Raw genomic sequence first — 24,525 nt, forward strand, 5'->3', positions numbered from 1 at the left:
TTTTATTTTTTTTCACACATCGATGAAGACCGCACTGGAAATACACCCAGAAAGAATTCATTTCTAAAGCTCGTCGTAATCGCAATTTAATGCAGCGTTCACCTGTTTCATTTATCGCGCTGTAAAACTGAAACTATTCTGGCTGCAAAGTGTATTCATCTCCTGATAAATCTAGGCCAAAGTGGTTATAAAAAATGTTGGAGAGTTTCCAGTATCGGTTAGTTAGCTGAGCACAAGTGTGTGATGTTAGAGTTTCCTTCCACATAGCATAAAGCAGGTGTCAGGCTTAGAATATGTAAAATTACCTTACATTATATTGTCTCTCAACTACAAATTTGGCACCATCTTAGAGCAATTTCAGGGACTCAAGACCACGAGACATTATAGCAAATATAGAAAAGTATATTCAAAGATATTGTGTCCCTATTACTCCCATCACAGATATTTGTGATATATAAATGGCAGGAGCACTCGGGTGTTCTCAGCAGTGATGTCACCAATAGCCAGTATGTGACCAATGAAGTTACCCAAGGCAATGTCTGCATGGGAGGGAATTTGGGACCCAGGGCCAGAGCAAAGGACCAGTGGACAGGTGAGTATTGCATCTTTTTATTTTACGCCACCCTTGCCCCAGTCTGTATTTTGCAATTTGCCAGTTCAGTTGTTACCAGCAGTCGAGGAGATAGGGGGCACCACAATTATATTTTTTAGCAGTATCAAATAACATGCAATACTTGACAGGGTCTAATATGCAGGTAGAGACTTATTCGAGCTTCAGTGCAAATCTATTTATCAAGTACAAAAAAAACAGTGACCCTTAGGTTAAGGCCCCACGTAGTGAGCCAAAGCAAAATAACAATGTGGGAAAAACCACAGTAGAAACGCATTGCAGTATTTCCTGCAGCGCTTTTTGCAGAAAGTTCACAGTTTTCCTCTTTGGACTCTCTGCTTCCATTATACCTATATGGAAAACGCCAGCAGTTCCGTAGTTGTAATTGACATGCTGTGATTTACAAAAATGTGACGGTTTTTGATTTCCACTGTGGATATTTTTCTGCAATGTGCGAATGGGATTAGCCAGAATCCCATCCACTTGGCAGGGAGTGTAAATTGCGGCATTTACGTTACGTGGGGCTCCGGCCTTAAGGGGCTGGCGCCTTCCTTGAAATTAATTGTGTCCATCCTTGTGACAGTGTAGTGACTACACCCTGGAGTTTGCATTGTTCCCTAGGAGCACAACTGCAACAGCACTGGCTGAATGGAGGTGAAAGGAGGAGGTGGTGCGGGGTGTAATCATTGCACTACCTGTATCATAATGGTAGTGAGCGGATGTATAGAGTCTAGTAAAGCTGTCTAGTAGTGCTGGTGCTGCTTTTATATTCAGCTGTACCTATTGTCCATAATACTCCACATTCATTGGGGCATACTATTCAGGGGTACAGTGGGACATTTTGTTATTCATGGGCACACTGGAGTAATTTTCTATCATAGCCTCGGTCCACAGTGGTATTTTTCCTAATTCGGAGGTACATCTTGTAATAAGGGTCACATTGGGGCACTTTATTAATGAAGGCACACAGCAGCAGTATTCCTTTAATGAAGGGCACAGTGTGGCCATTTTTTTAAAAAATCTGAAGACAGAGCGGGAACATTTTTTTCATTGGATATTATATTTAGGGAGAACTATATGTCATAAAAATGGAGATGGAGGAGAATGCAGATAGAGAAGAAAGCAAAGCTGACAACTTCAATAAGAGGACATGTCACCTGTGAATCACTGATAGTGTTGGGCAAACCTCGTGAGATTCATCTCGCAACTATACACAATGTTGCCTTGCAATTCCATTTTGGACGTAATGAAAGCTCATTTCACGTTGATTCTATTTGCATATTACAGACTCCTATTCTCTTCGTTTGCTATGCATAGTGTACTATGCAGTTGACATAACATGTCATAGCGCGACACACCAAGTGAAGATTGCAGTGGCACCTGACGTAAGGCCCTGCGCAGAGTAAGATTAGATTGGAACTAGGCAAGTAATTGAGTTTAGAAGGCAGACTTCTACATGTACTATACAAACAACCGTGCAGTCTATGGGGTAACTGAGCTGAATGCAAAACCCAATTTGGTATGTTAGGCTATGTACAAGCTACTCTATGTTGTCCAGCAAAATAACAAACATAACAGAAATCAATGGACCCCATTAAAGTCAATGGGGCCCATCTGGATCTGTTTTCTCCATCATATAACAGATCCACCCCATCAGGAATTCCATTTTTCTGTTCCTAAAGAAATGGGAATCCCAATGTAGAAGTCAATTCAGCCTTAGTGACTCCCAATACCAGATACATATGATATATGCTGTATTTTTTGAAGCTTCTTCTTTACAGGTGAGAAAAGGCAAAGAGCCTAGAAGTAAAGAACATACTAAAAATACAACATAATGGTCAATTACAAGGAATGTACAATGGGTTTCTTTCACGCACTCTCTCTTCTATGTGAGGCTGCTAAATGAATGCTTGTATTTTCTGCTCTTGAGATTAGCAGTAAGAAGCTGTCAGAAGGCTACACACTGACTTTGTAATAGTAATTGAGGTTGACAGTATCCCAGTCTACCAATGTGTTCTTGAATCACGCTGACAACCAGGTAGATGACAGGTGTAAGGAACTATTGCTTGCTTAGATACTGCAAAATATGTATTGAAATGCAACGGCCGTTTGTCAGAATGTGCTGTAGAAGTCAGTGGGGAGGAGAACATCATTTCTAAAGGATTCTGACGACTATGGCAATATCAACTTGTAAGATAAGTAAAATTCTGCCTTTATTTGTGTAATAGAAAAAAAAACAGCTTATGCCCCACATTATGTGTTTTTGATACTTTTTTTGCCTCGTTTGACAATGGAGTGTGGTTTAGTAGAAAAGGGCATGGTGTATAGCACTGTTATATTTGGGGCCACCGCATGTGCAGCAATTATAATTAGGGAGTCCTATATGTTAATTTTTTTAAGGGGCACAATGTGGGGATGTGCAGCAAAAGGAGGTCTTGATCACATTAGTTATGTATTTTTAACAGGTTTCTCCTCATCATACATTCGTGGAAAGAGGAGTGATGTGTCAAAAAGGATATGAATTAAAATGTACTAACTGGCTTGAGTATTGGGGAAAAGTCTGTTGCAAAGTGAACTAGATACACCGGATGTATAACCTAGCATTAGCCACTGTGATAAATCGAATGCTTTTTTAGGCCGGGACCCACAGGACGGAAACGTCAAAATTTGCCCGTAGCGGAAACGCTGTGGGAATAAACACAGTATTTTACAGTACGGGCAAAGTGGATGGGATTCTAGCGAATTCCATGTTTACTTTGTGGTAAAAACGGCTGTGCAGACATGCCACGATTTCTAAAAGCGGCATGGTTTTGGAAATCACAGCATGTCAATTATACCTACAGAAACACCAGCGGTTTCACCATAGGTATATTTGTAACAGAAAGTCCACAGAGGAAAACTCCGCAAACTTTCTGTTTAATCTCAAAAACAAAAGGGGACACCGAGCCAACCGTAGTGTGATAACTTCTAGATAAGTAAATGTTCAAATGAGGAAAAAGGCTCACCTTGGAGGGTTGTGGATTATAACCACAACACTTTTTGTACATGCATATGTAAAATTCCTTCTCCTAGGTCGAGGCAGCAAAGTTCCTGACACCTCGCAGGTGTAATATTGTGTGGTATAAGGACCAATGGCTCAGATTTGTTCTGAATCCGAAACTGAGGAACTGCGCTCTCTTATTTAGTGGTTAAAAGTACACGATTTTATTGACTTCAGACAAACTTTCACACAACGCGTTTCGGGCGTTATACTACGCCCTTCCTCAGGTGTATTAGTTTCTACAATTAAAACACAACAACATACGTCTAAGCAATATGCGGTTGCAGCTCTCCAATAAATAGTTAAAACCAGCATCTCACTTTACATCAAATAAAACAAATGTAAATCATGTACACAATGTAAGCAATGGACCTCTTTGAAACTTAATTACAGAACATCTCATTGTTAGCACCCTAAATTGTGGGCAATGTTTCACACAGTGTTATCTACCTGCCCAGTATTATCTACATAGTGGGAAGTAAAATGGTAAACGACCACTGGAGGACCCAGTTTAAGAGTCATCTATCTATACTCTTCTCCTCAGAGTCCAAGTTTACCATGTTGCACCACATTGTCATTATCATTAGAGCCGCAAGAAAGAAAAAAGCATGATCACTTACCCGTGACCGCTGGGCTGGTTGCTTGTCAGTCCGGCGGACGGCATAGTTATTTATACCATTGGTGGAAGTGGCATATTCGGAAGCTTCTGCTTCCCGCGCTGGCGTACGCGCACTCAAGTGCACGTGCACTGGTACAATTCACTTGCCGGCGTCCGGAAGATACTAACGGCGCGTGCGTCCACTGCAATATTCTGCGCACGCGCCCGATCTAAAAGACGCGCATGCGCAGTGTGACTCAAACCAGCCGTCCTGATGATATCTCCTGGCGGTTTTATTTTATGTAAAGTGAGATGCTGGTTTTAACTATTTATTGGAGAGCTGCAACCGCATATTGCTTAGACGTATGTTGTTGTGTTTTAATTGTAGAAACTAATACACCTGAGGAAGGGCGTAGTATAACGCCCGAAACGCGTTGTGTGAAAGTTTGTCTGAAGTCAATAAAATCGTGTACTTTTAACCACTAAATAAGAGAGCGCAGTTCCTCAGTTTCGGATTCAGAACAAATCTGAGCCATTGGTCCTTATACCACACAACTTTCTGTTTAAGGCGCTGCAGGAAGAACCGTGATGTGTTGCCACCACGTTTTTCACACTGCGCTTTTTTGCTGCGGAACGTCCAGTGGGGCCTTAGACTTCCTACTCTGTTTACACTAAGGGTGCATTCACACAGAGGAAAATGGTGAGGAATTTGGTGTGGAATTTCAGCACTAAAAAAATGCCTTCAGTTCTGCTAGTAGAAAAAGGAACCCATTGACGTTAATGAGAGGCTTTTTTTTCAGCGCTCAAATTCCTCACCATTTTCCTCCGTGTGAATGCACCCTAAGGGCTCGTTCGCATGGGACAAGAGGGGGCGGATTTTGATGCAGAATCCGCCTCAAAATCCACCACCTCACAATAGAAGTCTATGTAGACCTCTAGCTTTCTTTTTTCCGCTAGTGTTTTTTTTCCACTAGCAGAAAAAAGAAGCGACATGACCTTTCTTCAGGCGGATTCCGCCTCAGGAAATCAATACAAGTCAATGGAAGGCGGAAAAAACGCTAGCATTTTATGGCAAAAACGCCTCAAAAAACTCTGGGCAGTTTTTTCAAGGTCCATTCACTGTGTTGGAGGAAAAAACCTGAAACAAAAAATGCCTCAAAAAAAGCTTCCTAATGCAGATTTTTTCCTGACCAAATTCCTCAACCACCCTAACACGTGTGAGCTAGCCCTAAATGGCTGCAGTTTTCATTTACGCCACGTGGGGCTCCGGTCTAAGAAGAGCTAAGCCACGTCCCATTGAAGGTGGGAGACCAATAGACCTAACAGGAACATCAGTGCATCAACTAAAACCCCAATACAGGGTAGTAAATTTCCATAATCATACTGACTTGCAGATAAATGTCTGCATGGCGTTTTTACTGCACAATGAACACTGTAAAATCAAAACCCAGGAATCAATTCAGTTCAGGCCCAGTCCCAATGTCCAAACAAGGACCATTTCACATGAATAGAACTCGGTCTTGTGCAAGGGCCCTTATTCCACCTCATGACTTGACAGTTCTGACTCTGCTGTCCTGACCGTAAGAGTATTATTGTGTGTGTACATAAGAAGTCATGGCAGTTCAGTAAATTCCATGTCATACTTTCATAGCTCTACAAGAGCTCTTCAATATAAGCTGTGATAAACCATGACAACTGACTGCTTTTATTATAACGCAGTGGCTCAGGAGTTAGCAAAATTACCTTGCAGAACTGGCGTTTAAAGGGATCCTATCATTTAAACTCATTTTTTCTTGTTGACACGTTGGAATAGCCTTAAGAAAGGCTATTCTTCTCCTACCTTTCGTTGTCTTCTCTGCGCCACCGTTCACTTGAAATCCTGTTTTTTGTCGGCATGCAAATGAGTTGTCTCGCAGCATTGGGGGTGGGCCCCAGCGCTCAAACAGCACTGGAGGCGTCCCCAATGATGCGAGAGAACTCTCCACTGCCGCCTCCATATTCGTCAGGAATGTCCTCTTCACATGTCTTCTTCCGCCGAGTCCTAGAAGTCTGAAGCCTGTGGAAGAAGACGTGTGAAGAGAATGTTCCTGAAGAAGATGGAGGCAACACTGGAGAATTCTCTCGCAGCATTGGGGATGCCTCCAGTGCTGTTTGATTGCTGGGGCTCACCCCCCGTGCTGCGAGAGAACTCATTTGCATACCAACAAAAATCAAGATTTCAAGCGAACGGCAGCACGGAGAAGACAATGAAAGGTAGGAGAATAATAGCCTTTCTTAGGGCTATTCTGATGTGTCAACGAGAACAAATTGAGTTTGAATGATAGGATCCCTTTAAGTTTTCAATCCACCCAAGGACATTTTTCAATGTTCTCTCCATGTTTAATTCCTTTTTCTCCTACACTTCAAAAATAAACTTAGTCTAAGACCCCACTAAGACCCCACAAAGCAACCCTCGTTGGCAGCCCTGAAATTTTTCTAGAAAAAGTATTTCGCCCAGAAAATTATTACAATTACATATGTTTTGTTATACATATGTTTATTTCTTTAGCGTGTATAGGAGATACACAAAAAACTGAGAAAAAAAAGGCACCTGCTGCAACTGATCTGTGCAGGACCCAGATGTTGAACCCCACAGATCATATACTGATGGACAATCCTATGGATTGGTCATCAGTATGAAGCATCGATTTGGTGCCGGAAAAACCCTTTAAGCCGAGCCTCCACAATGTGAAAACACATAATTTTGGCTGCGGCAGAGGTACGGCGGAAAAAACGCTGCATTTTACAGTACTTGCAAAGTGGGTAGAATTCTGGTTAATCTGATCCACACATTACTGGAAAAAAATTTAAAATCGCAGCATGTCATTTAAACCTACGGAAACACTGGCATTTTCTGTATAGGTGTAATAGGGTAGAAATTCCACAGAAGAAAACTCTGTGGACTTTCTGTAAAAAACAATGCCAAAAAAACTGTGATGCGTTTCTGACACAGACTTTTCCACCGCGTTTTTTTGCAGAGATTCGCTGCGTGAGACCTTAGCCTTAAAGACACAAGCAACCTGATTTGCAAATCTTTAATGTTGATTTGCAGACGCTTGAAGTACCTGGACTAAGTAGACTCTGCCTGGACTATTACACGCTAAATTTCCATCTAAATGTTACATTGCACATCATAAATATATACGTATCATATTCCCTTCCATCACTAATCCGTGCACAAAATTCTAATAAAAAAGATAGATCAAATCCTGAGAATTGAATACGCTGATAAAATGACCTCTTCATCATTTCAGTCTAACAATTGGCTTGATAAATGGACCTTATTGTATTGTAAGCACAGCCGCACACCGAGGAGCAAAGGCTTTGTTCGCCGCTATATAAACCCGCCTCTTTTAATCTTTCATTTCCAGCTCCCTCAGACATTGAGGGCTCAGTGAAGCGTGCACACATCAGGTTTTCAGAGCAAACTGATCAGTGCTCGTTAGGGCGGGCTCATTAACCGTTCTTTTCTCAGCCTCTTAATCAAAGCCAGGGGAAAGGATCCGGCTGTCCTCATGAGCGCAAATACATTTCTGGAGAAGTCATGCAAGAAAGGCGGGGGGAGAAGAAGGAAGAAAATAGACGCCAGTAATGGTTGTTTAATCAGGCACCAGGCGTTCGGCTAGATTGCTGCTGGGCCCCCAGGCTCAGGCAAAGATACTCATCCCCTAATGAAAGGGGACAACGTTCTTAAAACATTTTCGGAACAAATTGAATACAGAATAAAGAGCTTTCGGAAACTCTCCCATGACACAGATTCCGTGGCAGAATGGAAAGTAGCCGAAAGCCAGGTCCTACATATTGCAACAGGAGGATGTGTTAACCTCTTCCACAGCCTTCTGCCGCCATGCAGGTGCACAGATGTGGCACTAGGAGAAACATCTGAGACAGTGGAGCTTACACAACTAATGCAAGTTGACATTGGTGTAAAATATCAGGGTTCTGAGGACAAAACTTAGGCTAGGATCACACGAGAGTCCATCCCCCATTACGCTTGTAGAGAAAAAAGTCCTGCAACCTGATGTACCCTGCATGTAACCACTTCTTAAGTGGATAGGGTTTCCATCTTTTGGGTCCCCAAGTGGACTCAAAGGATGGAAATCCAAACACTAGTATTAACCTAGTGTACATTTCTGGGGTACAGAGCCATCACAAATCAAGTCTGACTTTTTTATCTGGTGATTTCACATAAAAAAAATAGACACCCAACGTACAGCATTATTGTCAATGGGGCCAATCAGACTCCCTTCATGTTCGCCATTTTGGGGGTTCATTGCTCTCCTTTTTCCATACTTCTGGTCCACCAAAAGACTTCCCAGTGCAGATGAACGTAGCGTGACTCAAAATCATCAAAAGACAAACAAGACAATAAATATTAGGCTTCAAGTTTTGTAGGTTCAATGAAAAGCTTTGTCCTAAATAAATAATCAAAATTACAATTAGGATTATAAATAGACATTTACTCAATTACAAATAAGCCAGAAGATGCAGGAATGATGTGGATATCTGAGCCAAGGCCAGGCATAGGGGGTGCAACCTGCACAAATCTTCTATAGCAGTATTATTTAGACACTGCATTACACTATTTCATTAAATTATGTCTAGAGCTGTTATTTAGTCACTGTATGTCAGTATTATTTTAGCACTATGCTATGATTCACTTAAAGGTTGTGTTACACTGATACTTAGACACTATGCAATATATTATGGCTGCACTAATGTATAGTTTATCTGGTAATGTCCTGTTACAAACATATGGCACTATTATTTAGCTCTGCATCATCTGGGGGAGGGGCGGTTGGTACCAGAAGAACTTACTGCATAGGCTGCATTATATTAATTACATACATACAACTGAGCATCAATCATTACTGACACCATGAATTATTAAAGAGTTTTCCCATTAACATAACCATATTTAAAGATAATCTTTCACCACCTCTAAGAAATCTAGCTCTTTACATCAGTTACTAGGCGCTTTTTTCTCTAGTCCCCAACATTCCCAAAAAGTCAATACTGTTAGTTTTGGTGCCTGATATACTATTAGGCTCAGTACTGTCAGGAGGGCGGTGTCAGGCAGGAGCAGACAAGGGGCGTGAGTCTGAGCTCTGACACTGGTTAACTCTGATTGGAGCTCTCAGTCACGCCCACTGTCTCATACCACCTTTCTGACATTACAGAGCTTAAATAGAAGATTGGCATCAAAACTAACTGCACTTGTTACTAAGGAATGGTGGATGCCAGAGAGAAAATTCCAACTGTGCTGGAAACAGTTGGCAAGAACTTGAATTGGTGGAGGTAGTGAAAGGTCCTCTTTAAATTTGTAGACAATTATCTATAAGAATCTTAGAGGTGACTGTTCTTTTTCTTGATAGGTTGCCAATTGTATAATTAAATGAATGCAGGAACTTTCTATGGTCTGGCACTTGTCAAAAACCCAGCCATAATTTCCTTATTGTGGATGGTTTATCTTCTCGTGCATGTAGTGTCCTTGCCCAATAACCTGTCCACAGTAATGATTTCTGGCTGCCAAGTACCAGACCATAGAAAGTTCCTGCATTCATGGTCTTATCCATTGGCAATCTATTATGACAAGAGACTGCCACACTAAGAGAAAATCTTATTTATATATATATATATATACACAGAAAAGTAGATCGTGAACTACTTTTCTATCCGCATGTTGCATGCGGAAAGCACACGGACTTCATTATAATCTATGGGGTCCGTGTGCTTTTACTGCACACCGCTTGCCAATGCGTTCAGTAGTCCGTTCGGGAGAGTCCCCATGCGGACTCCCACGAACGTATTACCGATGCTGATGTGAACTAGGCCTTAGCCTAAATAAAATATCCATCCAGTGGAGCTACTTACAAAGTATAAGCAAGTCGGCAAAGCAGCTTTCATCTATGTTTGGCTACACCGAAGATCTAATGGTCGTTAGTAACTGTAACGATCAAAAAATTATTTCCTTTTCATGTAAAATCAAAGATAAATTAAAAATAGAAAAAAATGTGAGCAATGTGCAACGCTGGAACATCTTAATATCATATAAATTCACATCAAATAAAATGCAGAAAGAAACTCCTACACTGGCTGTGTGTGAATAAGTGGTGTGTCTCTCTATTGGTTTCTTCCAAGCAATAGTGTATTATCTATAAAATATAGGGATGTGTCTCCAAAGGACTTCCCCTAGAGAAGACTAAGCACTTATACAGACCAAATTTTCTCTAAATGTTTTTAAAGGGAACATGTCACATGGCAAATATATTGCAATCTGCGGGTAACCCGTTGTAGAGAAGCTTGGCATACACTTGAAAAACCAAGAAGTAAAAGTCTTGGAATTATGGAAATCCCAGGTTCGATAGACATGTTAATTATATGCAAATGCTAAAAAATGGAAGCTAAACATCTTGATTTATTTGGTATGGAGTGACAGCACCACACAGGTACGTAGACTTCCATAGAAGGCGTTCCAGCTGCAATATCTTATGTACACTACCTACTCTAACATCTTACAAAACTGACCAGACCGCACTGAAACACTATGTATTGAGACTGTAATGCGACGCATTCTCTGGACAGCATTCACTCTACTTGTTTATCCCTCGGACCAACCACAGCCCCCATTCATCATTAACTGAGAATCAAACCTCTGAATAACCTTGACTGCGGAGCAGAGAGATTGCATATTTCAACTCACGCACAAGGCGTCTATTAGCTCCCGCTTCCAGGAAGCTAGCTATAAGTTACTAACACAATGGTACCGAGTATCATAGCTACACATGATCATCTCGAGGACTGATCTGAAGTGCTGGAGATATGGAGAGGAAGAAGGGACCATACTCCCCATCTTTTGCTCTTGTCAAAAATTGACTCCATATTGGAAAGTGTGTGCCTACATAGGCATACGGAGACTTACAAGTCATTCCTGCTCCGCTAGGAATTCTGGGAAAAAAATATACAAATCTATTCTCCAGGATGTAATTAGGAGAACAGTGCCTCTGTTTACTGCCTGTCTCCAAGGACAGCCCCATTAACATCATGCATGACTCAGTTAAATAGCCTACTGACATGATGCAGAGTTTATTGCCAAATTAGTATTTCTATTCCAAAAGGAACAGATTCCCAGCTATGGACAGCGCTGTTTCGGCCTTTTGGACCTCCTCAGCATAGCGCAGGAATACTGATTTGGCAGAGTGAGAGACTATAGAACAGAGTCAGGGGATAATCATACACATTAGGATGAGTGAGTGCCAACATATGCGTACCCCTGACCCTGGTCTATAGTTTCTCAATCTGCCAAATCAGTATCCCTGCGCTATGCTGCGTATGCACAGTCATATATGGACAGTTGTCAATCATCAAAAAGGACCGCCCCTATGTCTCCCTGACTGTTTCTAAGCTTAAAAACAGCAAATATATAAATGAATAAAACAGAAATTATACCATTTCGCTCACAAAATTATATAGCAATTTTCTCAGCTCCTCCTTTCCAGTACAATTTTGGATGATCTTCTCAAAAAGATTTCTCCATATTATGCTGAAGAGCAGATTTGTACACCTGGTTGACTCCTTGTTGCTACATCCATGGATCATCACTAAGTATTGGGCACAGTCTGAACCTAAGTTATGCTAGGTTCACACTGGGGTTCAGGTTTCCGTTCTTCAGGTCCGATTGGGGACCCAAAAAACAGAAACCCAAGTGGTTACCTGCGGAAACCATGGACCCCATAGACTATAGTGGGGTCCGCCACATTTCCACTCAGTTTCTGTCCGAAATCGGTGAAGAGAAAAGTCCTGTTTGCGGAACTTTTTCCTCTACATATTTTAAGCAGAATGGGGGATGGAGTCCTCGAAGGGTCACACAATGTTAGTGTGACCACAGCCTTATAATGTGATTTCAGCTGAATGGAAATAGGTAGGGTTTAATAAAGCCAGATGTGTCAAATAAAACTGTTATCAAGGAAGTTAATAAATCATCTTGGGTTTGGGTTCACTCCAGTAATATCTCCTAAAGACAGCAGGTTTGTGTTATTTATTACTTCACACTTACTGCATTTTCCTGTCTTACTTCTTAGCAGTGAGGAGGATGGAAGCCCGCGCTCTCTACGAGTTCAACGCATCTGGGGAGGATGAGCTAAGTTTCAAAAAAGGAGATATACTGAAGGTAAGTGAGAATTGTTCTATATCTCTTATATGGTTATCATAAGCTACATAGATTTTAGGACATATTTTTTTATATTTGTACCACTGAACAAAGCATAAGTCACTGAAGTATAATAAAGGGATGTCCCATTCATCCAGAGATCCGCTGGGGTCCTACAAGTGCACAAGCATGACCATGACCCATATAGGAAACCGTACAGGAAGTAATTCTACGCAAGTCACAACGGTTATTGCAGCTGTACTATTAGGGTTGAGAGTTCTAACTGGTCTATATACAGTCCTATGAAAAAGTTTGGGCACCCCTATTAATCTTAATCATTTTTAGTTCTAAATATTTTGGTGTTTGCAACAGCCATTTCAGTTTGATATATCTAATAACTGATGGACACAGTAATATTTCAGGATTGAAATGAGGTTTATTGTACTAACAGAAAATGTGCAATATGCATTAAACCAAAATTTGACCGGTGCAAAAATATGGGCACCTCAACAGAAAAGTGACATTAATATTTAGTACATCCTCCTTTTGCAAAGATAACAGCCTCTAGTCGCTTCCTGTAGCTTTTAATCAGTTCCTGGATCCTGGATGAAGGTATTTTGGACCATTTCTTTCTACAAAACAATTCAAGTTCAGTTAAGTTTGATGGTGGCCGAACATGGACAGCCCGCTCTCAAATGATCTGAAAACAAAGATTGTTCAACATAGTTGTTCAGGGGAAGGATACAAAACGTTGTCTCAGAGATTTAACCTGTCAGTTTCCACTGTGAGGAACATAGTAAGGAAATGGAAGACCACAGGGACAGTTCTTGTTAAGCCCAGAAGTGGCAGGCCAAGAAAAATATCAGAAAGGCAGAGAAGAAGAATGGTGAGAACAGTCAAGGACAATCCACAGACCACCTCCAAAGAGCTGCAGCATCATCTTGCTGCAGATGGTGTCACTGTGCATCGGTCAACTATACAGCGCACTTTGCACAAATAGAAGCTGTATGGGAGAGTGATGAGAAAGAAGCCGTCTCTGCACTTACGCCACAAATAGAGTTGCCTGAGGTATGAAAAAGCACATTTGGACAAGGCAGCTTCATTTTGGAAACAAAAATTGAGTTGTTTGGTTATAAAAAAAAAGGCGTTATGCATGGCGTCCAAAAAGAAACAGCATTCCAAGAAAAACACATGCTACCCACTGTAAAATTTGGTGGAGGTTCCATCATGCTTTGGGGCTGTGTGGCCAATGCCGGCATCGGGAATCTTGTTAAAGTTGAGAGTCGCATGGATTCCACTCAGTATCAGCAGATTCTTGAGAATAATGTTCAAGAATCAGTGACGAAGTTGAAGTTACGCCGGGGATGGATATTTCAGCAAGACAATGATCCAAAACACCGCTCCAAATCCTCAGGCATTCATGCAGAGGAACAATTACAATGTTCTGGAATGACCATCCCAGTCCCCAGACCTGAATATCATTGAACATCTGTGGGATGATTTGAAGCGGGCTGTCCATGCTCGGCGACCATCTAACTTAACTGAACTTGAATTGTTTGTCCAAAATACCTTTATCCAGGATCCAGGAACTGATTAAAAGCTACAGGAAGCGACTAGAGGCTGTTATCTTTGCAAAAGGAGGATCTACTAAATATTAATGTCACTTTTCTGTTGAGGTGCCCATACTTTTGCACCGGTCAAATTTTGGTTTAATGCATATTGCACATTTTCTGTTAGTACAATAAACCTCATTTCAATCCTGAAATATTACTGTGTCCATCAGTTATTAGATATATCAAACTGAAATGGCTGTTGCAAATACCAAAATATTTAGAACTAAAAATGATTAAGATTAATAGGGGTGCCCAAACTTTTTCATAGGACTGTAAATCCATTGTTTGATGTGTATGCAAGGTTTCTTTCTTTTCAGTGCTAGATATATGAAATTTTGATTCTGGTTATTGACTGTGCAGACAATGTTCCTCAAAAATAACCAGTTACAACAGCTTTCTGGAGCAATGGTGTTTAGATCTGTGGAGCGGTGACAACACCCTCATTGCTCCAAAAAGCTCATTTGCATATTAAAAAAAATGACAGTATGTCAACAATGGAGGCAACACTTCACATGGGGAAAACAGTGTTTGGTAAAGGTGACCATAATTGAGTTGATATGCTGGGTTCTGGTGACATACTTCCCTTAATGGTATTGCTAGTAATGTGCCTAGCAGACGCTTTATTGCATATAGATATTATAGTTGTTATGGGAACTGAGACTACCCAAATCCTACAGAGACAGAGACCTCAGAGACACAGTGTAATGTCTTTGCCTATTCAGATCTCTGCGCCACCCTCTGCTCGCATGCTGCGGCGCAGGAGGTGTGTCCAGTTTGATTCGTTGCTTAGTGTTTTTCTTTGCACTGTGTGAACACTGCTCTATATCAGTAATTGAATTTTCACCACCACTGTCTCTTGCACCTTGTTTCTCTCTGTTCATTAAATGGTTAATTCTAATCTTGCCATTGTGATTGACACCCTGTCTTCCAATCAAGTCTAGGGCTGGTCCTGGGCTTTCTATACACAAACAAAACTAAATATTTTTCAGAGCTCACCCAATTTTTTAATGTTTGAGCAGCAAACTTTATCCATTCTTCAGGGTGCACGGCACATCACGGACAAAACATGTCTTGTATGCAGGAAATAGAAAAACAGCGAAAGAAAGCCGGCAACTCTTCTGAAGGCGTTGTTCGATAAAATTTAACTTTTAATAGTAAATCATAAAAATAAACAAGAGTGTACAAAAATAAGCAAGAAACAAATGCAGTCAAAATATGATGTTCTCAGAACATCTTCTTAAATGAAACAAAGTTGAAACGATCGTTACATATATCTTTTGAATGTGCGTCTTTTTTGATCAATGTACAACTCACCGGCCACTTTATTAGGTACACCTGTCCAACTGCTCGTTAACACTTAATTTCTAATCAGCCAATCACATGGTGGCAACTCAGTGCATTTAGGCATGTAGACATGGTCAAGACAATCTCCTGCAGTTCAAACCGAGCATCAGTATGGGGAAGAAAGGTGATTTGAGTGCCTTTGAACGTGGCATGGTTGTTGGTGCCAGAAGGGCTGGTCTGAGTATTTCAGAAACTGCTGATCTACTGGGATTTTCACGCACAACCATCTCTAGGGTTTACAGAGAATGGTCCGAAAAAGAAAAAACATCCAGTGAGCGGCAGTTCTGTGGGCGGAAATGCGTTGTTGGTGCCGGAGGTCAGAGGAGAATGGCCAGACTGGTTTGAGCTGATAGAAAGGCAACATTGACTCAAATAGCCACCCGTTACAACCAAGGTAGCCAGAAGAGCATCTCTGAACGCACAGTACGTCGAACTTTGAGGCAGATGGGCTACAGCAGCAGAAGACCACACCGGGTGCCACTCCTTTCAGCTAAGAACAGGAAACTGAGGCTACAATTTGCACAAGCTCATCGAAATTGGACAATTGAAGATTGGAAAAACGTTGCCTGGTCTGATGAGTCTCGATTTCTGCTGCGACATTCGGATGGTAGGGTCAGAATTTGGCGTCAACAACATGAAAGCATGGATCCATCCTGCCTTGTATCAACGGTTCAGGCTAGTGGTGGTGGTGTCATGGTGTGGGGAATATTTTCTTGGCACTCTTTGGGCCCCTTGGTACCAATTGAGCATCGTTGCAACGCCAAAGCCTACCTGAGTATTGTTGCTGACCATGTCCATCCCTTTATGACCACAATGTACCCAACATCTGATGGCTACTTTCAGCAGGATAATGCGCCATGTCATAAAGCTGGAATCATCTCAGACTGGTTTCTTGAACATGACAATGAGTTCACTGTACTCCAATGGCCTCCACAGTCACCAGATCTCAATCCAATAGAGCATCTTTGGGATGTGGTGGAACGGGAGATTCGCATCATGGATGTGCAGCCGACAAATCTGCGGCAACTGTGTGATGCCATCATGTCAATATGGACCAAAATCTCTGAGGAATGCTTCCAGCACCTTGTTGAATCTATGCCATGAAGAATTGAGGCAGTTCTGAAGGCAAAAGGGGGTCCAACCCGTTACTAGCATGGTGTACCTAATAAAGTGGCCGGTGAGTGTATATCTTAATGTGAACAAGGTCAGGTATATTTTGAATTTATCTAACAGTAACTTTTATGGCAAGAGTAGCCATGTATCATATTTGGACTGCGTTAGTATATGTCTATATATGAAGTATTGTTTATTAACAACTATGTTGTGAGAAGCATCATCTGTTTGTACTTGACACTGACTGACCAGAGCTTGTACCTCTGACCTGGGGAAGTCAGACTATTTAAAGAGTGTAGTGATTGTGTTATACATGCCTTGAAAAAGGAACGTCATGTTCTGAAACGCGTAGGCGTTTTTTAGGGGGAGTTTTTGTTTCTTGCTTATTTTTGTACACTCTTTTGATTATTTTTATGATTTACAATTAAAAGTTAAATTTTATCGAACAACGCCTTCAGAAGAGTTGCCGGCTTTCTTCGCTGTTTTTCTACTTTCTATATACAGGCCATCCACCCACTCAGACTCGCTGGCTATTGAGACTCTGACCTTAGACCTTGTCCCTGCTAGCTCCTCTGTCTGCTGCTATTGTATTACTGCCTCTGACCTCTGGCCTTCCCTATCAACTATTCTCTTGGATTTTGTTTCTGTACTGCGTTGCTCAACTGTTACTGGACCTTTGGCTAGCTGACCTCCCTTTTGTGTTGCTGGTCTTGTCTACGTTCTGTGTTGTCACCTATACAGGAAGGGCTTTGTCGACCAGTTGTCCTCTGCCGCCTAGGGCAATGAGGCAAGCAAGTAGGGGCAGTGGTGGGTTTAGCTTAGGGCTTACTGTGTTGTTGTGCCCCTCCTTCCAAGGTTTCCCAGCAGCTATTGGGGAATTGCTCCTCTAGCAATTCCCTTACACACAGCATATGCTGTAGAGTTAGCCAAGTCTCACTGTTCACCACATGATCTAACAGCAGTTGAGAATGGGGACTGCTCTGCAACAAAACACCCAGTAAGTGTATTATCTGTACTATCTACAGCTATTGGAGCTTCACATACTCTAACAGCTTTATACCACTATAGCACACACAGGATGGATAGGAGTAGGGGGATTAGACTTCATTTATGGCTTTTTTAAGAAATAATCTCCAATTACATGTTTTACTAATCAGTAAAATTAATAACAATGGGAAGTGGCGAAGAAAGGAGCAATAGGGGATATGGATAAAGATGAACAAACTGATTCTCAACAAGCTGGCTTTGACACAAAATTTCCAAAAGTTTTGGATTTTGTCGAAACTGAAACCTTTCACTTCATTTTGGACAAACTAAAAAGGCCATTTCGACATGTATTGTACAGTTAAAATACAGAAGACAAGGAGGATCACATGGGCTCTGTGATGTAGTATGGCTTCACATGACATCATCTGACAGCCTCGCAACCAATCAAGAGTGATAGGTGGAGAGGTTGCAGTGCCGATGTCACATACAGAATATAGGATACTGCAGGAGAAGACATAGATCCATTTTATGATATTACAAGCTTGGAAAATGTTGTATTATAATCATCAGTGCATGATCCAAGGCAATTGCTGCAATTTTCTACTATAGAGCAACAGAATTATAGAAGGAGGACGAAGGGAGTGAAGTTTAGTTAGATTTCATCAATTTTAGACATGTAGGCAGAAAATCATAGAGTTGGGGATAGAGAGAATGTCTGAACACAAATCCAAGTTCTTTTCTGACTCCCAAGTACCATGCTCATGACTATAGAATCCATTCCATTTCAGAAGATATTTTGGCTTTTTCAACAAGCCAGGCATGCTGATAGTGTCCAACAATTTTTCTTGAATTTCTATAAATTGTCACTCCCCCAACATTATGTTGCTGCGATTTTTGTCCCCATACAGGGATAACTGGGAGGATAATCCAGGTTCTCTTCTGGCTTCTAAGTGCTGTTTTCATGATCATTGCATTATAGAAAAAATTCTAGCTTTTTCAGGTAGCAGGTCAGGCACGCTAATAGTGTGACATAAATTTTTCTTGAAATTCTGTAATTGTCATTCATTGGTGCTAGATCTGCTCCCCTAAAGGGATCATTTTTGGTGGCTTTTCTATAAAGTCAATTCTGAGTGCCACAAATTTTTCTTCAGATTCTTGTCACTTGCTACAGCCACACTGTTGGCATAATAATAGCAAAATAAAAACAACAACCCCACCATTGTTTCTTCCAATACCAACGCCATCAACCAGGCACATTAACAAATTTTTCTTCAAAATGACAAGCCTGTTTCCCTTATAAGTCCCCAAAACAGGCTCATTTTTATATAACAACTAGAGATGAGCGAACAGTGTTCTATCGAACACATGTTCGATCGGATATCAGGGTGTTCGCCATGTTCGAATCGAATCGAACACCGCGTGGTAAAGTGCGCCAAAATTCAATTCCCCTCCCACCTTCCCTGGCGCCTTTTTTGCACCAATAACAGCGCAGGGGAGGTGGGACAGGAACTACGACACCGGGGGCATTGAAAAAAATTGGAAAAAGTCATTGGCTGCCGAAATCAGGTGACCTCCATTTTAGACGAATAGTGGATTTCAAATCCGGGTCATATGAGAATGTGAACTTTGTGACTAAGAGACAGGGATAGCTGTACAGGCAGGGATAGCTAGGGATAACCTTTATTTAGGGGGGAATGTTATTAAAAATAACTTTTTGGGGCTCTATCGGGTGTGTAATTGTGATTTTTGTGAGATAAACTTTTTCCCATAGGGATGCATTGGCCAGCGCTGATTGGCCGAATTCCGTACTCTGGCCAATCAGCGCTGGCCAATGCATTCTATTAGCTTGATGAAGCAGAGTGTGCACAAGGGTTCAAGCGCACCCTCGGCTCTGATGTAGCAGAGCCGAGGCTACACAAGGGTTCAAGCGCACCCTCGGCTCTGATGTAGGAGAGCCGAGGGTGCACTTGAACCCTTGTGCACCCTCAGCTCTGCTACATCAGAGCCGAGGGTGCGCTTGAACCCTTGTGCACACTCTGCTTCATCAAGCTAATAGAATGCATTGGCCAGCGCTGATTGGCCAATGTATTCTATTAGCCTGATGAAGTAGAGCTGAATGTGTGTGCTAAGCACACTCATTCAGCACTGCTTCATCACGCCAATACAATGCATTAGCCAGTGCTGATTGGCCAGAGTACGGAATTCGGCCAATCAGCGCTGGCCAATGCATTCTATTAGCCCGATGAAGTAGAGCTAAATGTGTGTGCTAAGCACACACATTCAGCACTGCTTCATCACGCCAATACAATGCATTAGCCAGTGCTGATTGGCCAGAGTACGGAACTCGACCAATCAGCGCTGGCTCTGCTGGAGGAGGCGGAGTCTAAGATCGCTCCACACCAGTCTCCATTCAGGTCCGACCTTAGACTCCGCCTCCTCCGGCAGAGCCAGCGCTGATTGGCCGAAGGCTGGCCAATGCATTCCTATGCGAATGCAGAGACTTAGCAGTGCTGAGTCAGTTTTGCTCAACTACACATCTGATGCACACTCGGCACTGCTACATCAGATGTAGCAATCTGATGTAGCAGAGCCGAGGGTGCACTAGAACCCCTGTGCAAACTTAGTTCACGCTAATAGAATGCATTGGCCAGCGCTGATTGGCCAATGCATTCTATTAGCCCGATGAAGTAGAGCTGAATGTGTGTGCTAAGCACACACATTCAGCACTGCTTCATCACGCCAATACAATGCATTAGCCAGTGCTGATTGGCCAGAGTACGGAATTCGGCCAATCAGCACTGGCTAATGCATTGTATTGGCGTGATGAAGCAGTGCTGAATGTGTGTGCTTAGCACACACATTCAGCTCTACTTCATCGGGCTAATAGAATGCATTGGCCAGTGCTGATTGGCCAGAGTACGGAATTCGGCCAATCAGCGCTGGCCAATGCATTCTATTAGCCCGATGAAGCAGTGCTGAATGTGTGTGCTTAGCACACACATTCAGCTCTACTTCATCGGGCTAATAGAATGCATTGGCCAGCGCTGATTGGCCAGAGTACGGAATTCGGCCAATCAGCGCTGGCTCTGCTGGAGGAGGCGGAGTCTAAGATCGCTCCACACCAGTCTCCATTCAGGTCCGACCTTAGACTCCGCCTCCTCCAGCAGAGCCAGCGCTGATTGGCCGAATTCCGTACTCTGGCCAATCAGCACTGGCTAATGCATTGTATTGGCGTGATGAAGCAGTGCTGAATGTGTGTGCTTAGCACACACATTCAGCTCTACTTCATCGGGCTAATAGAATGCATTGGCCAATCAGCGCTGGCCAATGCATTCTATTAGCGTGAACTGAGTTTGCACAGGGGTTCTAGTGCACCCTCGGCTCTGCTACATCAGATTGCTACATCTGATGTAGCAGTGCCGAGTGTGCATCAGATGTGTAGTTGAGCAAAACTGACTCAGCACTACTAAGTCTCTGCATTCGCATAGGAATGCATTGGCCAGCCTTCGGCCAATCAGCGCTGGCTCTGCCGGAGGAGGCGGAGTCTAAGGTCGGACCTGAATGGAGACTGGTGTGGAGCGATCTTAGACTCCGCCTCCTCCAGCAGAGCCAGCGCTGATTGGCCGAATTCCGTACTCTGGCCAATCAGCACTGGCTAATGCATTGTATTGGCGTGATGAAGCAGTGCTGAATGTGTGTGCTTAGCACACACATTCAGCTCTACTTCATCGGGCTAATAGAATGCATTGGCCAGCGCTGATTGGCCAGAGTACGGAATTCGGCCAATCAGCGCTGGCTCTGCTGGAGGAGGCGGAGTCTAAGATCGCTCCACACCAGTCTCCATTCAGGTCCGACCTTAGACTCCGCCTCCTCCAGCAGAGCCAGCGCTGATTGGCCGAATTCCGTACTCTGGCCAATCAGCACTGGCTAATGCATTGTATTGGCGTGATGAAGCAGTGCTGAATGTGTGTGCTTAGCACACACATTCAGCTCTACTTCATCGGGCTAATAGAATGCATTGGCCAGCGCTGATTGGCCGAATTCCGTACTCTGGCCAATCAGCACTGGCTAATGCATTGTATTGGCGTGATGAAGCAGTGCTGAATGTGTGTGCTTAGCACACACATTCAGCTCTACTTCATCGGGCTAATAGAATGCATTGGCCAGCGCTGATTGGCCGAATTCCGTACTCTGGCCAATCAGCACTGGCTAATGCATTGTATTGGCGTGATGAAGCAGTGCTGAATGTGTGTGCTTAGCACACACATTCAGCTCTACTTCATCGGGCTAATAGAATGCATTGGCCAATCAGCGCTGGCCAATGCATTCTATTAGCGTGAACTGAGTTTGCACAGGGGTTCTAGTGCACCCTCGGCTCTGCTACATCAGATTGCTACATCTGATGTAGCAGTGCCGAGTGTGCATCAGATGTGTAGTTGAGCAAAACTGACTCAGCACTACTAAGTCTCTGCATTCGCATAGGAATGCATTGGCCAGCCTTCGGCCAATCAGCGCTGGCTCTGCCGGAGGAGGCGGAGTCTAAGGTCGGACCTGAATGGAGACTGGTGTGGAGCGATCTTAGACTCCGCCTCCTCCAGCAGAGCCAGCGCTGATTGGCCGAATTCCGTACTCTGGCCAATCAGCACTGGCTAATGCATTGTATTGGCGTGATGAAGCAGTGCTGAATGTGTGTGCTTAGCACACACATTCAGCTCTACTTCATCGGGCTAATAGAATGCATTGGCCAGTGCTGATTGGCCAGAGTATGGAATTCGGCCAATCAGCACTGGCCAATGCATTCTATTAGCCCGATGAAGCAGTGCTGAATGTGTGTGCTTAGCACACACATTCAGCTCTACTTCATCGGGCTAATAGAATGCATTGGCCAGCGCTGATTGGCCGAATTCCGTACTCTGGCCAATCAGCACTGGCTAATGCATTGTATTGGCGTGATGAAGCAGTGCTGAATGTGTGTGCTTAGCACACACATTCAGCTCTACTTCATCGGGCTAATAGAATGCATTGGCCAGCGCTGATTGGCCAGAGTACGGAATTCGGCCAATCAGCGCTGGCTCTGCTGGAGGAGGCGGAGTCTAAGGTCGGACCTGAATGGAGACTGGTGTGGAGCGATCTTAGACTCCGCCTCCTCCAGCAGAGCCAGCGCTGATTGGTCGAGTTCCGTACTCTGGCCAATCAGCACTGGCCAATGCATTTCTATGGGGAAAAGTTAGCTTGCGAAAATCGCAAACTGACAGGGATTTCCATGAAATAAAGTGACTTTTATGCCCCCAGACATGCTTCCCCTGCTGTCCCAGTGTCATTCCAGGGTGTTGGTATCATTTCCTGGGGTGTCATAGTGGACTTGGTGACCCTCCAGACACGAATTTGGGTTTCCCCCTTAACGAGTTTATGTTCCCCATAGACTATAATGGGGTTCGAAACCCATTCGAACACTCGAACAGTGAGCGGCTGTTCGAATCGAATTTCGAACCTCGAACATTTTAGTGTTCGCTCATCTCTAATAACAACATATATAACCCTTATATAAAACTCCACTTTTTATATGAGAGACCACACATAAAGTTACCACTTAGATTACTTAAGTGTTTGGATAACAAAGCAACGTTTCAGTCACATAAGCCCGTAAGGTGTAGATCAGAGGATATTTGCTAATCCTGAAAATCGCCAGGGATAGACAGTGAGGAGAATGAATGGCGGTGTGTTTGTCGTATATGTCTGATGTATGTACAACATGTATTTTGTACTTTAAGTGTGACTTAAGATGGGGGGGGGCAATATGCAAATCTTGCACAGAAGTCCATTGCTCTCAGTGTCTGTACACTTTAGTGATAGCACCAGGGATCTGTAGTCCATTCACTAGAATAGGAGTAGGGCTGCTTTTGCCCATATGCTTAGTATATGTGGATAGGTCATCAACATCAAATACCTTCAGATCCTGGACAAGGCCTTTAAGTACTGAGTGAAAGTTAAGATCCACTTTCAAATACGAAAGATGTAGAACCAGGCTTGGCTCGTTGCACAGTAAGATTTTTGGCGTTTTTCTTTTTTTTTCTGCCTTTTTCACTGCTTTATTTTAGTTAAAAAGAAAATAGAGATTTATTACAAATTTCACTCCCCGGCCAAACAGCCATTTTTGCCCCAAAATCTGCAACTTTTTTGTGTTTTCAGCACTGTGCCACAGAAAGTAACGCAAAGTATAGTCCAAGTCTATGAGAACTTCTAGCTGGAGTGGATGTGAGATTCAGGTGCACAGAAGGCAGGAGATGGGCTCGACTTAAGAGACATAAGCTTCTTAATAAATTAGGTGCATTTTAGTCTGCCGCAGGGGAAATCAAGACCGGTACCTGAAATGCCAGTCTTGCTAATTTTCCCCCAGCAGATTTTTATTTAACAAAAAAATACTCTGATATTCTCCGATTACTGATGACATTATTGACTGTCTGATATGGTAATCTAACCTAGTGATAAAGATGGTTAAATTGTATTATGGAAGAAGGTAGATTACATTGCTGAGGCTGCCCTTCAACTGCACACAGGTTATTGGATAGAAATCTGACTGATATGATTCTTAAAAACGTATATCACTTCTTAGGCTGGGTTCACACAATCGCCGCTGTCTGCCCAGGGGTTTCCGTCCTAAACCCGGGCGAAACTGAATAGGAGACAGCTTGCTGGTGGTCAGCTTTAAAATCCATTCATTCGTACATGCAGGACTTTGTGTCTGTGCAAAAAAAACGGTTTCCAGGCGGAGAGGCTGCCTACAGACACCGGCAATTACCTTCAAAAACCCATTTAAATGAATGGTTTTTAAAGCTGACCACCAGCAAGCTGGCCCCTGTCCAGATTCCCTGGGATTTAAGATGGAAACCCTGGGGCGGACAGCGGCGGTAGTGTGACTGTCCACTTACATATAAAAACCACATAACATAAAGAAAAAATAAAGAACCATGTTAGGTATCCCCATAAGCCCTCACTATCCAAAAATTATGGGAGTTATTTATCCCGTACAGC

The 24,525-nt window shown here is 42.9% G+C and overlaps 1 protein-coding gene across 1 annotated transcript in view; it reads left to right on the plus strand.

Annotated features, from left to right (window-relative positions):
• GRAP2 (GRB2 related adaptor protein 2) overlaps window positions 1-24,525 on the plus strand; it is a 152,868-nt gene that overhangs the window by 62,290 nt on the left and 66,053 nt on the right. The window contains exon 2 of the mRNA XM_075286885.1: window positions 12,372-12,457. Coding sequence (XP_075142986.1) covers window positions 12,380-12,457 — 78 coding nt within the window. The 5' untranslated portion in view covers window positions 12,372-12,379. The remainder of the gene's footprint in view (window positions 1-12,371; window positions 12,458-24,525) is intronic.

This window comes from Leptodactylus fuscus, chromosome 9, assembly GCF_031893055.1.
Source record: "Leptodactylus fuscus isolate aLepFus1 chromosome 9, aLepFus1.hap2, whole genome shotgun sequence".
NCBI lineage: Eukaryota > Metazoa > Chordata > Amphibia > Anura > Leptodactylidae > Leptodactylus > Leptodactylus fuscus.